This window comes from Barbus barbus (assembly GCF_936440315.1).
Source record: "Barbus barbus genome assembly, chromosome: 36".
NCBI classification, from domain to species: domain Eukaryota; kingdom Metazoa; phylum Chordata; class Actinopteri; order Cypriniformes; family Cyprinidae; genus Barbus; species Barbus barbus.
In genome coordinates, this window is record NC_136714.1 from 5,907,396 (window position 1) to 5,926,371 (window position 18,976).

The 18,976-nt window shown below is 38.8% G+C and overlaps 2 protein-coding genes across 3 annotated transcripts in view; both read right to left on the reverse strand.

The window, feature by feature from the left end:
• The window catches only part of LOC306856392 (E3 ubiquitin-protein ligase Siah2-like), a 28,886-nt gene extending 18,473 nt beyond the window's left edge, over positions 1 to 10,413 (reverse strand). The window contains exon 1 of the mRNA XM_079395663.1: positions 9,852 to 10,413. Coding sequence (XP_079251789.1) covers positions 9,852 to 10,268 — 417 coding nt within the window. The 5' untranslated portion in view covers positions 10,269 to 10,413. The remainder of the gene's footprint in view (positions 1 to 9,851) is intronic.
• Positions 10,414 to 12,186: 1,773 nt separating this feature from the next.
• Positions 12,187 to 17,445, reverse strand: LOC306856032 (transcription initiation factor TFIID subunit 9-like). Of its 2 annotated transcripts, XM_079395000.1 has the most exons (8): positions 17,243 to 17,305; positions 17,037 to 17,074; positions 16,819 to 16,900; positions 16,548 to 16,684; positions 16,329 to 16,463; positions 12,989 to 13,070; positions 12,711 to 12,821; positions 12,217 to 12,521 (listed from the first exon to the last, which is right to left on the reverse strand). In XM_079395000.1, exons 3-8 carry the CDS (start codon positions 16,895 to 16,897, stop codon positions 12,358 to 12,360), a joined length of 708 nt encoding a protein of 235 aa, XP_079251126.1. In that variant the 5' UTR covers positions 16,898 to 16,900; positions 17,037 to 17,074; positions 17,243 to 17,305; the 3' UTR covers positions 12,217 to 12,357. The 2 variants fall into 2 exon arrangements, with proteins under 2 accessions (XP_079251125.1, XP_079251126.1); XM_079394999.1 differs by lacking the exon at positions 17,037 to 17,074 and having other exon boundaries at positions 12,187 to 12,521; positions 17,243 to 17,445.
• Positions 17,446 to 18,976: the final 1,531 nt, after the last annotated feature.

Below are 18,976 nucleotides of genomic sequence, written 5' to 3' on the forward strand. Positions count from 1 at the left end.
ATGTATGCAACAATTAATCTACAAGAATCTAAGCTAGCAAAAATCACAAACGCAATGGTTTTCAAAGGCAGCAAAGCTGTGTGTGTTTTGTACACAGATGCTTGGAGGAGTATTACACTCAGTGCTGCAATCAATGCGATGCATGCGCAGTAGGTGTCACCAGTGTTCGCCACACTGGGGTGCTCTCCTCTTTAAACAGGGTATGATGGGGATCATAACAAACCTCTAATTCACTGTTCACCCGCCTCTATTCATGACAGCAACTTGTGTCTTAACAAACCCGCAGAACAGGCTGAAAATAGACTCACACAGCAAAATAAATACCCAAGCCTGAGGGGACTAAGTGTAATCTGTCCATGTCTAATCTGGTTACGTATGCCAGCCGAACCCAGCCGCCCGCTGCCAGAGCCTGGCGTGTGAGAAAAGCAGCTCAGTGACAGCTCTGAGGAACTGCTCCCTTCCTGCCAGACTCTCTGGGTCATGCTCCAAATGGACATCCTACATGAGGTGTGCTACCAAGACATCTGAAGAGACACTACGGCTGATATCCAAGTCTTCCATTTCCTTTTCCACTTCTCCCAAAGCGTGCGTTTCTTATAAACCAAATGAATCATTCTTAGGAATGTGAAAAAAGCAGATCCTGTTTCTGTTGTATGCTAACAGGGATCTATAGCAGGTTTAAGAATGAATCAGAAAAGTTCAAATCATGTGGTACAACATGCAGACTAAAATAAAGTGCAGTCCCTCATGACCCTCAAAAAAGAAAGAAAATCTCAGAAATATCAGAAACCTGGCCTTCTTTAATTATAAGGAAGGTTAGTTAAGGTTGTAAAATGTCATGTGGTGCAAATCCACAACAACTTTGTCATATTTATGAATACCTGAATAAATTAATAATAAAATACTGATTAAGATGTGTTCACTTACATGTACTCAAGGTGTAAGAAGGTTAGTTATTACTTTTAACTGGATGGTTACACCACATGACCTTTTTAGAGAAGGCTGCCAAAGCCATGACAATGTGCTCTTTCACAAAGTTTCAAGCTATTCGCTAACACCCATTAAATGTCACTCTAGGTCTTTGATAATCAGACATGCAGTATCTTAAGGACAACGGTCACAGATACACCACGTTACGTAACCTGTGATCACAAAAGAAATCCATGTGCTTTGCTGATGAAAGCATGATGAGCTCTGTGTTTAAGTTCCTTTTACTTGATGGATTTAAAATAAAACATGAAAGGATGTGTGAAAAAGTCATTTTAGACTATATTTTCATAAAATATTATTAAGTCCAACACTTTTATTTTCATTTAGAATAACAAACATGCACCAATCAATTGTGCAAAGACAACCAGTAAAAAGCATAATAAATCAGTAAATATTACATATTCAAAGTAGTGCTGTCAAAATTAGTGCGTTAACACAGGTGATTAATTTGTCCAGTTAAATGGTGTTAAAAATATTTAATGCAGTTAACACAGGGGCGGGGCTAGGTTGGCCACCCCACTCACAACTGCTGCTTCTGACTCTTTTTTCTTGACAAGTGTTGTGTTTATTTAGATGCAGAATGCCTTAATGACCACATCTGTGTACGGGACACTTTTCAGATGCACACGCCAACTTTGACTCAGCGCCAGATGCTAGTCAGACGAGTGCTGAAAAGGTCCAGGTGACGAGGAAGTCGTGGCCTAATAGTTAAGAGAGTCGGCCTTGTAACCCGAAGGTCGTGGGTTCGAGTCTCAGATCCGGCAGGGATTGTAGGTGGGGGGAGTGAATAACCAACACTCTCTTCACCCTCAATACCACGACTGAGGTGAGACCCTTGAGCAAGGCACCGAACCCCCAACTGCTCCCCGGGCGCACTTGGATGGGTTAAATGCAGAGCACAAATTCTGAGTATGGGTCACCATACTTGGCCACACACCACTTCCCCTTTCAATTGCACACACAAATATGGCGGAGTGCGCTGTAGCCTGTATCATTTCATATTAATGCGTGAATAAAACTATAGGCATGCGTGTCATATTTGTGTCACTTTCAGCAGCAGCAGCTCTTAAAGTAATAGCAGCCAAATAACCCAGCAGCTGTGAAGTCTGATAATAAAAGAACAAAAGGAAATAAAGGAAATCAATAACTTATCGCTTTATGGATTAATTTAGAGTTTAGTGTTTGATAACTTCATTCAATTTCTGTATACTTCCTACTTGCTGAAGGGCACAGGTATGACATTTATTATAATGGGTTTGTGTAGAATTTGTTATTTTTCAAATTCTAATAAATGTTAAAAATGATAGCTCTCAATTATACTGTAATGTTAGCATAGTCAACATTACATATAGTCGATGGTTAAATATTATGGGAAAAAAAAACAATTTCCTAGATACATCAGTAGTATTGGTATCAGTGATACTGACCTTCAGTCAAAAAAAAGATGTCATTAAACAAATATTAAAAATATACTCTATGTTGTTTCTACATTGAATGTGAAATTATTGCAATATAAAAGTATATTTAAAGTCTTTAAATGTTAGATGGGATTAATTGCGATTAATTTCAGAAAAAAAAATATTATTTTTTTTTTAATTGATTGACAGCACCAATTCAAAATCAAAATTAAATATTTTTGTCACATTATTTTGAAATTTCTTTGAAATTCTGTAATCATTTATTCACCCTCATGTCAATCCAAACCTGTATGAATTTATTCTGTAAAAAAAATAAAAAATAAAACAAGATATTGAGAAATTATTTTTTTCTTTTTTGTCCACACAATGAAAGTTGATGGTCATCAAAATTCTTTGGTTACCAACATTCTTCAAAATATCTCATTTTGTGTTCCACAGAAAAAAAAAAAAAAGTCATACAGTCATAACTCAAAAAGCATCTTAAATGAGCAAATTAATGAGAAATATCAGTAATACTGTAACTTTCGAATCTCAATGCCCTCCCAGTCCAAAACCACAATTTATTGAATCCAAGCTGCAATAACAATCTAGCATTAACAAAGTGTCTAACTCTTTTGCTATTTATTTGTTTAATTGTAAGAGTTACTGAAAAAAAAAGACAAAACACTAAATTGTCATAATTGCGTAAAAATTGTCAAAAAAAGTGGACAAAATTAAACTATAAAATTAGTATAATATGATGCTTTTAAAGAGCAAAGTTGCTGTCACTTGTTGAGTGCAGCACATGGCACAGTCCCAGAAGGATTGTTTTCACAACATCCATCCCTAAAAAACTGAGGTCCCGTATACTTTAATGCTGTTAGTACAGCGCATCGAATAACTAGCTGACAAAACCATTTGCTGAAACAACAGCGGGTCAAGCTTTACTTTCACTACAAACATTGAGGGCGAATTTCCTTTACTGATGGCTGGTATCACTCAGGACCAATCAGGACCAGTTGCCATGTCCTGATTACAGCCACTGTAAAGGAGGAAACATTACCCCAGGGAACAAGAGTAGTGATCAACTTTCACAGGCCAGTGATAACAGAGAATACAACTTTAATGTACTGATGATGCAATCAAGGTTTCGGGTCAGTCACAGTATAAAAAAAAAAAAAAAAAAAAAAAAAGGATATTAAAAGCTCAAACTGCTCAAAAAGCAAAATAAATTAACGTAATAGCAGTATCTTTCTAGTGCAGTCTGATCATCAAATGACGATCACAATCAAGTTATGTTAGGTTTTAATAACACTTCTTACATTTAAACCAAGCGATCAAATTTGTTTCCAGTAATTGCGCCAGTAAAATATGACTAATCCTCATTTGACAATAGAAATTATTAGGGATGCACCGATACCGATATCGGGCCCGATACGGATATGTCAAAAACAAGTAAGTAAAACAATAAACGAGTTACTTAACGGTAGGGAGGGAGGGAGAGAGAGAGCGTGCGCGCACTTCTGTTGTGTGATCTTTATTGATGTTCGCTCACTTGGCACACGCATCATTTGGCTTAAAACTAAATCGTAAATATAAGACAATTTATAGGGGTATTCACTATAAACCATCATTTATTTTCAACCTTAAGCATACACGACATTCTGGCGAAAGTGAAACTAACAGCCTATGCACTATGTTCTGTATTTGTCCCTCTCATTCTACAAATATCAGTATCGGTACTCGGTATCGGAAAGTACCAAAAATAAAAGTATCGGTATCGGGTGAGTACTGGAAAAAGTGGTATCGGCGCTTCCCTAGAAATGATACTTTTCCCTGACAATATTTCAGCAATCACATCATGTGTTTTCTATCAGCTGTTTAGAATCAGAAATAGCAGTTTTGGAACAATGAATGAACCACTTTTGATACAATTCAGTTCCCCTAGTCTTTGTGCAATACCACAATCACAGAACACAATCAACAAAATGTTGCAATTTATTAACAAAAAGCATGACACAGTGCAAAGTTATTGACATGATAGTATGATAAAGAAACATCAATGAGAAAATAAAGCACACAATATGAAAATAAACCAAAAATAAACAAGCATTTTTGCTTTTTTTCCTGTTGTGTATGACTATTGTCCATTTAAAGGGTTAGTTCACCCAAAAATGAAAATTAGCCTTTGTTTTACTCAACTTCGTGGAATCCTAGGTGTATATGACTTTCTTCTTTCAGACGAATCCGATCGGAGTTATATTAAAAACTGTCCTGGCTCTTCCAAGTGCATTGCAGTGGGCGGGTGTTTTTTTCCCCGACAGTCCACAAGACGTCAAATAAAACGTGCACATCCAAACATGCCTCACACGGCTCCGGGGGGTGAATAAAGGCCTCCTGTAGTGAATCCATGCATTTTTGTAAGAAAAGTATCCATATTTCAAACGTAATAAACACTTCTCTCTCACGTCATCTAACTTTGGTACGTGGAAGCCGTTCCGGCCGATGATGTAGGATGTCGGCGTAGCTTGATTAATGACGAATGCAGAGAGAGGACAAAACAAAACGCTGGTCACAAATTAGAAGTACAAACTGAGGATTTGTAAAGAAAAATGTCAAAAGGATTTCGATACAAGCCAAGAGGAGACTGATTTTCCTTTGCTAAAGTAAGGAAACTTTGCTTCCTTTACTCCTGTAAACAAACATGTGAGACTAGCATATCTCAGAGGCGTGCACGACACAAACGTCCTACGTCATCTGCCAGAACGACTTCAGAGTATGACAGATGGTGTTTATAGAAAAGTGTTTATTACGTTTGAAATATGGATATTTTACCAAAACGCATGGATTCGCTACAGGAGGCCTTTATTCACGCCCCGGAGCCATGTGAGGCATGTTTTATTATAGATGCGCACGCTTTATTTGATGTCTTGTGGACTGTTGAAAAAACACCCAACGCGATAACGCTTGGAAGAGCCAGGACAATTTTTAATATAACTCCGATCGGATTCGTCTGAAAGAAGAAAGTCATATACACCTAGGATTCCACGAGGTTGAGTAAAACACAGGCTAATTTTCATTTTTGGGTGAACTAACCCTTTAATGGCATTAATAATATGATAAATGTGATATACTAATTATAAAATGACATTGCAAATTTTCCATAAAATTCTGGAAACTAACACCACAAAATCAGTCATTTAAATTACAAAGATATCCTGGTGGGACTCCTAACTGATCAAACAGATTTGCAAAAATATCTGAAAATGTTTGTGCTTTCGTTTGATTCATTCGGACAGTTTACTCACGCACTGAATTGTTTGTAGAGATTTCTCACACTGAAATAGTAACAGGATACTTTATAAGACGCAAAACCAAGAGCACTGGATTAGATTGATATAGACCTTAGCCAGGTTAGATGGCAAATTGAATTTAACGCAGATGAAAACGAGGCTGTGAAGGATAGACTTACAGTCTTAATGACAGGAACTGTAGGCTACATATTATTCACTGTGCATTTTATAACTGCAGCTTGTGTACTGCAGTTAAAGACAATGCACATACTTATAACCAAATGGCTCAGTACAGTACGCAATTATGTCCATTTCCGTATTCGCGATGTATTTGAATGTCAAAATATTAATTATTATGTACAGGTGCATCTCAATGAATTAGAATGTCCTGAAAAAATTCATTTTTTCTTGTAAGTTGTTTCAAAAAGTGAAACTTTCATATATTTTAGATTCATTGCATGTAAAGTAAAACATTCCAAAAGTTTTTTTGTTTTCATTTTGATGATCAGAACTTACAGCTCATGAAAGTCAAAAATCAGTATCTCAAAATATTAAGAATATTTGGAGTTTCAATTAATGACCATCCCTACAGTATAAATTCCGGGTATCTCTTGTTCTTTGAAACCTCAATTATGGAGAAGATGGAGAAGACTGCTGACTTGGCAATGAACCAGAAGACGAACATTGACGCCCTGCACAAAGAGGGTAAGTCACAGAGGGTCATTACTGAAAGGGGTGGCTGTTTACAGAGTGCTGTATCAAAGCATATTAAATGCAAAGTTGACTGCAAGGAAGAAATTGGGTAGGAAAAGGTGCACAAGCAACAGGGATGACTGCAAGCTTGAGAATACTGTCAAGCAAAACGGATTTAAACACTTGTGAGAGCTTCACAAGGAGTGGACTGAAGCTGCACTGTAAAAAAAAAAAAAAAAAGTTGAGCCAACTTCAAATTAAGGCAACAAACTTCAGCAGAAATTTGAGTTCTCTCAACTTGTTGTTTTAAGTTTATACAACAAAAAGTTGAGAATCTCCTACAAAAATAAGTTTAGAGAACTCAAAAATCTGCAAAAAGCTGGTTGCTTTAAAATTTTAAGTTGGCTCAACTTTTTTTTTTTTTTTTTTTTTTACAGGGTGGAGTCAGTGCATCAAGAGTCGCCACGCTCAGACATCTTCAGGAAAAGGGCTACCAAGCCACTTCTGAAACAGAGACAACGTCAGAAGCGTCTTATCTGGGCTGTGGAGAAAAAGAACTGGACTGTTGCTCAGTGGTCCAAAGTCCTTTTTTCAGATGAAAGTAAATTTTGCATTTAATTTGGAAATCAAGGTCCCAGAGTCTGGAGAGGCACAGAATCCATGTTGCTTGAAGTCCAGTGTGAAGTTTCCACAGTCAGTGATGATTTGGGCTGCCATGTCATCTGCTGGTGTTGGTCCACTGTGTTTTCTGAAGTCCACAGCCAACGCAGCCATCTACCAGGAAATTTTAGAGCACTTCATGCTTCCTTCAGCTGACAAGCTTTATGGAGATGCTGATTTCATTTTCCAGCTGGACTTGGCACCTGCCCACACTGCCAAAGGTACCAAAAGCTGGTTCAATGGCCATGGTGTTACTGCGTTTGATTGGCCAGCAAACTCGCCTGACCTGAACCCCATAGAGAATCTATGGCGTATTGTCAAGAGGAATATGAGAGACACCAGACCCAACAATGCAGATAACCTGAAGGCCGCTATCAAAGCAACCTGGGCTTCCATTACACCTGAGCAGTGCCACAAACTGATCACCTCCATGCCACGCCATGGGATGTTTGTGAACGCACACACATACCCCTTTTCCACCAAGGCAGCTCCAGTGCTGGTTCGGAGCCAGAGCCTAGTTTCAAACCAGTTCTTTGTCTTTCGACACCAAAAGCACCAGCTCCGAACCAGGAAAAGTGGTTCATAAGTAGCACCAAAACATTGCTGGGCTAGAGGGAAGAACCGCTTGCGTCAGGGGCTGGGGCAGAGTTACCGTGACCAACAAGACGACAGAAACTTTGGACCCCTATATTTGAAATAACTGCTAAACACGAACACGTTGGATTTGCCGTGTTTGGATGCCGATGCAGGTTCGCAAACCCATGAACATCAATAGCAACGGAACATCCGCCATTGTTGATAGCATCGGAGTGCTGCGGGAGCAACTGGAAAGCAGCCGGCTCTGCTTTTGGATCGCTCTCGCGGTGTGTTGTGTGCCGATCGATCGGTCTGCATTGCGCCGATGCACCTCGAACAAGTCTGTTGTGTTTGGCGTTGCCACCGCAGCCACGCTGGTGAAACGAAACATATTCAGTATCGTAAGACCTGGCTCTGTATTTGCTCTCTAGCCTGTGGAAAATCAACTGGTTCTTAAAGGGCTCGCCAGTCGAACCAACTAAGAACCGGCAATAGCACTGGCTCTGAACTAGCACCTGGTTCCTGCTGGTGGAAAAGGGGTAACAGATTCCGGAAAGTCACTGGCAGTGTGAATGAACCACAATCAAACATTTGTCAACGATTGGAATTTCTGCATGAAAGAGGCTTTAAGGCCCCGATATACTTCAAATTTGGGGGCAAAAAGAAGTTTGAAAAGTCTAAGCGATGGTATACTGTTTTCGAACATTGCAACACCCCCGCTCGTGCATAAGCCCTAAACATAACAATGATGATCTAGGTGTGAGATGGGTACCAATGGTCAAAATGTTATAGACAAAAGAATAATGATTAGCAGCAGTTCAGACTCAAAGTATCATGTTTGCAAAACAAAAAAAGCACCATTTCCATAATCAGTCCTTTAAGTGTGAATGGCTCGTAGTCTGAAAACTTTAGCATGATGTGGAAAAAAATATTGGAGTCATCTCAATAACACAAACCTGTGTGTTACTTTATTGTTTATTTTATTAAACTGGATAAATTAATTACACATTTTTATGTGTTATGTGGTGTCATGATTTGATAAAAACAAAGGTTTATTATTGTATGTTCTTTTGGCATTTAATTTATTGTATACCTTTTATATTCGCTTATTGAAAGAACAGCAGCAGCAGTATGCTGTAACATTTATTTGAAACATCCATTTAGTGCTACCTTATATCTTTACTCTTTCCTTTCATTCTTTTCATGGCTTTGGAAAACGTGCATCTGATGTTTCTCTACGTCGCTTTTTGCATAACTCCGGGTTGTCGACACCAAGCTTTGTTGCAGTTTCTTTCTAGGAATTAAATGCTTTCTCTGAATCTCTGAAGTCTCCGCAAGCGATCGTACAGGGTGCGGATATATTTGTGGCAGTTCAGCTATTCGACACAGTGTATTTATGTTGCTAGTGACTTGGAGATGTTGTTCTCCTGCCTGACCTCTGTTGAATGAGAAACGAACCGGGGAAAAAAATAAATTAAAATTTAATATAAAAATCGCACATCAAAGAAGGCAGAGTATATCGGTGCCTTTAGTGGGACTTATTTTGAACCAAATCAACTGACAATAAGCCAGACTAACAAAAATAAAGTCTTATTTGGTAAACTTGTTTTATGAAACAGTCCCCTGGTTGCCTGTTGACGGGAACATTGCTCAAAATGTTGCCCCATGTATCATCAGCCTTAGGCTATATGGGGAAGCTTTTTAGATGGGGTGCCTGTGAAACAATGCCCCTATTTTAAAGCTGAATTGTGCAATTTCTTCAATTGGAATAACAAAAACAACAATTGTTCCCAAACAGGTTTCCAAAGCACTCCCCATCCGCCTCCCTACCTGCCATTGGTTTGACAAACTGATAACCCCGCCCCCAAAACCACGCCATTGGTTGAGACAATGTTGATACACTGGCGATAATCGGGACATTTAAAAAAGATAGCTTAGATTTTCCTACAATTGACTCAATATTAAGGTGTGACAGAGGAAAGGGTTTAACACACAAAATATACACACTTCAGCTGGTTGTGTCACTGGAAATATAAAAGAGGGTGACTTAAAAATATGAAAGAAGCATAAGTGCTGCATCTTGGCTTGATGCAAAATACACCTGTGGCGTCTGAGCTGCGTCAAAACTCATGACTGCCTGTGTGCCATCATACAGCACTGAATGAAACAACATTGCATGCAACTTTGGATTGGTTATGATGGCAGCGAATGCATTTCACCCGTGCTACGGGGTTGTTCTTACCTTACACGGAAACGGCAGAGTAGATGCAACTTTTTCCATTGCCAAGTTCCTGATGCTCGGCGTGAGAGGGCCGCGACAAGTTGGACAACAGCTGAGCTTTTGCCGACACTGGTTACACACCAGATGCCCAGCCTGGCACTGCAAGATCGGGGGCAGCACGTAGTCGAAACACACTGGGCACTCAAACAGCGCTGTTAGTTCAGCTGACTGTCCCGGTAGAGCAGCGACTGGAAGGGCTACAGCGGCGGCGGGGACCGTACCAGAGCCCGCGACAGAGCCGGCGGCGGCGGCGGCGGCAGCAGCAGCAGCAGCAGCAGCAGAGGCGGCTGTTCCTCCAGAACCTCCATGCTTACTTCCTCCTGCTTTACCAGCTCCGAGCCCTCCGGCCGCGCCTCCCGCAGAGGACGGACGGCTCATGGCGAGGAGTGTAGATCTGTAATGGTGTAAAACCCAGACGAGTTCAAGCCCGAGAGCCCCGCCGTCTACTCCCGACTGAAGACAGACTCGGTTCCGAACAGCCTCCAGTCCCCCGCGGATACAACATGGCCGCCATAGTTTGAGAGCGAGTAACGAGTCTATTGGATGAAGGGGCTTTGATTGACACTGTCCTCAGCCAATCACAGAGCCGCTCTTGACGTTTACGTAAGAGTCGCTGGAATATGTAGTAATTACGTGAGTGGCTGTAGTGAAGTAAACAGCAAACAGTTGCACTGTGGACCTTCAACACGATTCTGTGCAATCAGGAGACTGTTGCATTTATAAGCCTCAAAAAAAAAAAATTTACTAAACAGAATGAGTTATGTGGATTAGGTCTAAATAAAGTTTTTAAAGGGCTATTAAGTGGAATGAGGCATAAAATGAACGAATGAATAACATTATATGATTATGGTTATATTTAATACTTCCAATAAACCTCCCTCTTTTCTGGTTCAGTGAAATAGTTTTTTTCACTTACAGTGAAAGTTTTCATACATTCTTAATCTAGATACATTTACATTTTGAAATACACATTTCTGGAATACTGGATTTCCTAATATATGCACATCTGATGTAATTTGTTCTCTGTAAATACACAAGATAAAAGTGTATTGCTACCACCATTTGAGCAACAGATACACCTAAGTTTGGTTCCAAAACGCGATAAACGCCATTTAAAAAAAAAAAAGAGTTTCCACCAAAATCAGTATTGTATCTGTTCGGTATTGATCTGTTTTTAATTTTATGCAAAATGCGATATTTGTCGTGTTATTCTGTCATGTTTTCTCCAAACCGCGACAGTCTCCCTTCTCTGCAGAATGCGATAAATCCGCTCAACCAATCACAGCGCACCATTCCACGCACTGTGAACAGGGACCGTTTCCTCATCTAGGATCTACTTTGTACTTTGTGATCAACAAATAAATCGATAAATCGCATGTGATTGTCACGCGCATCTCATCAGTAAAGCTGTTCTGTGATCTCCATCACGTGCTTTCAGATGGAGCAATATCGCGTAGCTTGTCAGTGCATTTTTTTATTAATGCCATTAATGGTTTTGTTGTGTAGCCTACAGTGTATAGCACTAGTCAACTAAATGAATACATGGCAAAGACTGATTGAATGTATTTTTAGTCCAGTGCCTGTAAGATTAGTACTGACCAAGTTCAGAGGCTGTCATATATGGATCAACTTTGTGTATTTTCAATATGAAAAATTTAGTGTGGGCGGGGTTATGAGTTTTTATAATAAATCTTTGAAAATAAAAATCTGGATTTTAATTTTTAATGTTACTATAACCTAACTATGCTATGTGAAAATTTGAAACCGAAAATAGTGGTTTTCATCTTGCCACTTTCTTGGTAAAGAAAACACATTTTTACTCAACATTTTAATTCCACGTTTTGGAAGCAAACTCTTCATTTATATCAGATCTCATCTGCTGTCTCTATACATCTATATATTCTCCACACATCACCAGGACTGATCATTGTCTACGCAATATCAGATGAGCAGAAGCATGGACATGTAAGAAGAGTGTCTAAATATTCAATATATAATAGTCTTCATAACTACATTGTAATAGTATTAACATTTATTCCTGGAGTACAAGCACACAGATCTCTCTCGGTCTAACCAGCTCCCTCTGCTGGCTTTTTATTTATTTTAAAATGAACTATATGATTACATTTTATTTATAACTAAATATTATTTTCAATTAATGAAGGTATTTATGGAATTATCTGAATAACTGTCCTTGAAACGCTTTCCTTCATTAAAAAAAAAGTTATATTTTTTTTTATTTGTTCTATGTAAATGTATTAGATACATGAGCTTGTGAAACAACCAAACACAAACCACACATTTTATGAATTTATTTTTATTTTTTGTACTTCCAAAAATGAACAAATGGTAATTGGCTGTTATTATCTAAGAATCTAAACAAGACAAGACTACTGAAAGGCAAATTCATAGTTATCAATTGCTTATTTACAGAATCACTTCCATACTAGTAAGAAACCACAGCAGGTCATAATGCATCATAGTCATCCTCATCTTCATGCTTCCTCTTAAGAGAGGTTGAGTCACTAGATGAATTCTGTGACACCATATTGGTAGTAATGAGGATGTTCTTGGAGCCAATGAGAGAGGGGTTGATGAGGACATTTTGAACTGTGGGAGTGGTAGGAGTACCTGTGAAAACAAAATCATTCATTTAATGAGGTTACTGCTATAATTCACCCCATTATCTTAAATCTGGCATGTTTTTGTTTTTCTAAACTCAATCAATAGCTTAACTTTTCATCTGCTCACTGATTCGGCAGAAAATATTCCATATGGTCCATATACGAAGAACTGTTTATTCTAAAGATAGAAACTTACTTGATTTGACAGAGGCAGCCTGTGAGGAGGGAATCTGAACTGTAAAGCGCTGGCCGGTCAGTGACACAGGCGTCCCCACTTTAGTCCCCACTGTCTGCACTGATGGCGTACCTGCAGTAAATACAGATTTTGCACTTGTTCACCAGGGAGAAAAAAAACTACTAAAAGTAAAACAACTAAATGCTCCTCTTGTTATAATGATGCTTAGTGAATGTATATTGGAAATTGTGTGCATGCTTGAAATATTTAGGTATTCTTAAGTATTTAGAAAAACTGACCAAGTGTTGGAGTGCTTGGCCTACTGGACACTGCCCCCACACTCAACCGTGGCACTGTTATCCTGCCCGCAGACGAAGACACCTAAACATTCAAATCAAAACCATATCAGACTGTACATTCTGCCATACATTTTAACTTACATCTGTTTGTTTCCTATGAAGAACCAGCATTCTCACAGCCTGGATATGGAGATGAGGATACTGAATGTCAAAAGGTTCTATCAGGCTTAATATAGTGAAGTGAAACTAAAAAAAAAAAACTTACTTGAAATAAATATTAGCTGAAATTAAAGTTTAACCACAACTGAAAAACAAATACATCATAACATCATCAGCAAACAAATAAAATGACAAAAATAAAAAAAAAAAATATTAAAATGAAAATAAAATAGAAAAATGTCATTCTAAATATTAATGATACCAAAATACCTCGTTTCTATACCACAAAAGGTCAAAGAAATTAATAAAATGACATATGCAAATTTCTAAGGAATATACATTTTGTTATGCTAAGCTTTATATTTCATCAGGAAGAAACTGCATTTAAAAAAAATTATAATGGAGTGGATCACAGATCTACAATCGCCGCCTTAATATTAATTATAATATTTCTTGACATTTATGCATGTTAGAAAATAAGTTGAATTTGGCTTTAGCCTGCCTTTTTACTCTCGAAGAAGCTGCTCTCATTGTGGGTTTGTAGTTAACCATATTTGATAAGATTGACAAGGAGAGAGCCCGGCAACACTGAAGTACAGATAAGTGTTCCCTGCGTATGTGTGTGAATGAATATTTGTAGCTAGATGTATAGAGATAGAGAGAGAGAGAGAGAGATAGGAGGAAATCGTAATTTGCCGTCACCCTGATGTCCAGGGTAACAGATATACGTCTCTGGAGAGACCTATTGCGTCTGACCTCTGATCACTTGTCACCCAATAATCACTGGAAGATATGCTTTGAGTTTTACGTCCATGTGTGGAGATTTTCTAAGTTTATCTACCAATCAGAATCTTGCTTACCTATGCATTGATGTAATTACTGACTTCTGTTAGAGTATAACTATTGGTGTCTGGAACATGTACGCAGAGCGGCCTACAAACTCCATCACGAGTATTGAAGCTGACTTCTGCTGATGAAACTGCAAACTATTTTCTTGAGTAAATTTTTCTTCAACTGATTGCATCTCTGACTCTTGGTCTTCATTCAACACACCTGGTCCTTGGGTTTTAACTGTAAATTTCCCTACTAACCATCTATCTATTGCTTAAAAGTTTGTGAACCCTTTAAAATTTTCTATATTTCCGCATAAATGTGAGCCAAAACATCATCAGATTTTAGACAAAGAACTGAATCAAACAAGTGAGAGAAAAATATGTTCTTTGTCATTTATTTATTGGGAAAAATGATCCAGTGTTGCATATCTGTGCGTTGCAAAAGTATGTGAATCTTTGCTTTCAGCATCTGGTAGATATTTCAGTATCTTTTTCAGCATCCCCCTTTTGCTGCAGTAACTGTAAGGTAAAGTTTCTTGTAAATGCTGATCAGTCCTGCACAATAACATGTAGGAGTTTTAGCCCATTCCTTAGTGCAGAACCGCTTAAACTCTGATGTTGGTGGGTTTCCTCCTATGAACTGCTTGCTTAGGTCCTTCCACAACATTTTAATTGGATTAAGGTCTGGACTTTGACTCAGCCATTCCAAAACATTAACTTTGTTCTTCTTTAACCATTCTTTGGTAGAAGGACTTGTGTGCTTATGGTTGTTGTCTTGCTGCATGATCCACGTTCTCTTGAGACTCTGTTCTTAAACCGATGTCCTGACGTTTTCCTTTAGAATTTGCTGGTATAATTCAGAATTCATTGTTCCATCAATGATGGCAGGCTGTCCTGGCCAAGATGCAGCAAAACAGGCCCAAGCCATGATACTACCACCACCATGTTTCACAGATGAGGTAAGATTCTTAAGCTGGAATGCAGTGTGTTCTTTTCTCTGAACATAATAGCTTCTCATTTAAACCAATAAGTTCTATTTTGGTTTCATCCATCCATTAAACCTTTCTCCAATAGTCCTCTGGCTTGTCCACATGATCTTTAGCAAGCAATTTTCTTTTTGGAGAACAGTGGCTTTCTTTTTGCAACTCTGCCATGCACACCAAGGTTGCTCAGTGTTCTCCTGATGGTGGGCTCATGAACATTAGCCAATGCGAGAAAGGCCTTTAGTTGCTTAGAAGTTACCCTGGGAACTTTTGCAACCTTGCAGACTATCACACGTTCTGCTTTGGAGTGATCTTTGTTGGTCGACCACTTCTCGGGAAGGTAACAGTGGTCTTGAATTTCCTCAATTTGCACACAATCTGTCTGACTGTGGATTTGTGGAGTCCAAACTCTTTAGAGATGGTTTTGTAACTTTTTCTAGCCTGATGAGCAACATCAACTCCTTTTCCGAGGTCCTCGGTAATCTCCTTTGTTCGTGGCATGATTCACTTCCACAAACATGATCAGACTTTGATAGATCCTTGTTCTTTGAATAAAACGGGTCACGTACTGACATTTGATAGTCATTGCACTGACTGAAAACACCTCTGCACAGATGGACTCTAATTTCACCTTTAAATTAACTGCTAATCCAAGAGATCTACATATTTTTTTGCAATGCACAGATATGTAACACTGGATCATTTTTCTCAAATGACAAAGAAAATATTTTTCTCTCACTTGTTTGATTGGGTTCTCCTAGTCTACTTTCAGGAGTCACATGAGGAGGAGGAATTCCCACACAGATTTAGCAACGCATTCAAGATCATGTGAATTTGCTGTGTTGAGCAACAGAAAATTACTTGATTTAAAAAAAGTTACTCTGTCTGAGCTGTGCTTTACACATACAATTTTTATACTACTGACTATGGACCAGGGATCCTCAAATCTGGCTCACTCCTGCAGAGTTTAGCTCTAACCCTAATCAAACACACCGGAGCATGCTAATCAGAGTCTTCAAGATCATTAGAAAATCCCAGGTAGGTGGGTTTGATCAGGGGTTGGAGCTAAACTCTGCAGCAGATTGGCCCTGCAGGGAAAGAAATTACAAAATTAGCAAATGTGACCACTGTACTGACCAGTTTAGCCTGTACTTCACAAATGACTGGAAGAGTCATGTGAATAGAACTCATTGGTAAAAAAAAAAAAAAAAAAAGTAGGATCCACTTGAGAACCATTGGTTTACAGATACAATAGCAGTAATAATACATCACAAGACCTTGTTATGAGGAATCCCTAGGTCAGCTAATCCAAATTTTAGACCCAAAATACAAAAATTGTACAGAATCACTTATTTAAAATAATACCCTTTTCTGCAAGGACTTCAGTCTGTAGTTTGGTGTGGTGAGACAGTAGCGGTCTGGTGGAAGACGTGGGCCTGTGTATGGTTTGATCAGGGGCAAAGGAGTTTGGTTCTTCTGCCTTGCAACATCCAACAGAAACTGAAACCGTGGACCAACTATTAATTATCAGAAGTCACAAATGTGTTATGCATTAAAAAAAATAAGTCAACAAGAACAACTTACATCTCGTGGTGGAGGAGATGTGAACGACTGATCCACTCGGCACTGGATTGCTAACCTTATATCATCTGCATCCACAGTGGACTTCTTGGCATGGGTGGAATATATTTTTGCATCTTCAATAATAGTTGTTACGTATCCTGAAAAAGAAGAAAAAAACAAGTCAGTGAACTTTAAAATGTTATTGGATGACTTACTAGTACAGACCAGTAACTGATGGAGTTTGTCAAAGCATTTAACAATATGCTGAAGGGTTAAAGTCATATTGGCTTACTGTATGTAAACTCCAGCATTTGATTGATCACTCTGGGCTCGTACTCCGTGATCCCCATGTCTTTAAGAATCTGCATCATAACCTTTGAAGATAATAAATAAAAAAAATAAAGGAAAATATCGTGCATATTAAATTAGCATGCAGCGATACACCAGCAAATATCTAAGCTTACATTTTAACGCACTATTCATGAATACATTTAAATTTTTAAAACAAACCTTTTAATTCATAAAAACACGGTGAATTATAACACATTCTGTTATAATCGCGGCGAATTCAAATGCATTGCAGTGGACCAGTTAGCAGTGTGTGCACAAAGAAGAAAATTATGAATAAAATACATAGTCGCTCTTTAAACATGCTGAATCGCTATGGTTTAAAAAGAATAAATGTAGCACAAAACAGTTTCTAAAGCATTATGTACCTGGGCATCTTTAGGCACTGTTTTCGGAGCCGCCATTTTCACATGAGCTCTGATTCTCCTCCCCTTAATACTCGGGTAGTGTTTCAAAACGTAGTGAGCTGCCTTCCTAGACAACATTTTGGCAAATTTGGGCGGTGCCGAAGCAGAGCAGCCAATCTGGATGAAGAAACCTTGAGTGGCAGACGCACGCAGCCAACCACATTCTCAGAAAACTGTCACGCGCCAATTGAATCGAGCAGCCAATCAGCAGCGGCTTGGACATTAAACTGGCCCAGAGCTCTGAACGGGCCTGTGGTGATAGGACGTCCGAATCATTTCCGCGAATCGATTCTTTCGAAGAGTTTAATTCAGACCCGATTGAGAGATAGCAAAAACTGCATCAAGTAATCATCATAAATAACAGCGCGGCATATTACAAGCGATACATTACGTTTCGTTACCAGGCATTTATTGAAATGTAACGTGTCCATGTTCAGTTTCTTACAACCGCGTTTCAACTCATAAAAATATGGTTATATTGAGACTAAATGTGTTTAGCATTTATATTAAACATACCAAAGCCTTTGACAATGCTCAAATTAATTTCCATATTTAACGACAAATTCCTCTCTCTTAAATGAAGTTGTGAACATTATATATATATATACCCCTGTGCTGGTCATAAAATTAGAATATCATGAAAAAGTTGATTTATTTCAGTAATACCATTCAAAAAGTGAAACTTGTATATTAGATTCATTCATTACACACAGACTGATATATTTCAAATGTTTATTTCCTTTAATTTTGATGATTATAACTGACAACTAATGAAAGTCCCAAATTCAGTATCTCAGAAAATTAGAATATTGTGAAAATGTTCAATATTGAAGACACCTGGTGCCACACTCTAATCAGCTAATTAACTCAAAACACCTGCAAAAGCCTTTAAATGGTCTCAGTCTAGTTCTGTAGGCTACACAATCATGGGGAAGACTGCTGACTTGACAGTTGTCCAAAAGACGACCATTGACACCTTGCACAAGGAGGGCAAGACACAAAAGGTCATTGCTAAAGAGGCTGGCTGTTCACAGAGCTCTGTGTCCAAGCACATTAATAGAGAGGCGACGGGAAGGACAAGTTGTGGTAGAAAAAAGTGTACAAGCAATAGGGATAACCGCACCCTGGAGAGGATTGTGAAACAAAACCCATTCACAAATGTGGGGGAGATTCACAAAGAGTGGACTGCAGCTGGAGTCAGTGCTTCAAGAACCACCACGCACAGACGTATGCAAGACATGGGTTTCAGCTGTCGCATTCCTTGTGTCAAGCCACTCATGAACAAGAGACAGCATCAGAAGCGTCTTGACTGGACTGCTGCTGAGTGGTTCTCTGATGAAAGTAAATTTAGCATTTCCTTTGGAAATCAAGGTCCCAGAGTCTGGAGGAAGAGAGGAGAGGCACATAATCCACATTGCTTGAGGTCCAGTGTAAAGTTTCCACAGTTATTGATGGTTTGGGGTGCCATGTCATCTGCATTGTGTTTTCTGAGGTCCAAGGTCAACGCAGCTGTCTACCAGGAAGTTTTAGAGCACTTCATGCTTCCTGCTGACCAACTTTATGGAGATGCAGATTTCATTTTCCAACAGGACTTGGCACCTGCACACATTGCCAAAGCTACCAGTACCTGGTTTAAGGACCATGGTATCCCTGTTCTTGATTGGCCAGCAAACTCGCCTGACCTTAACCCCATAG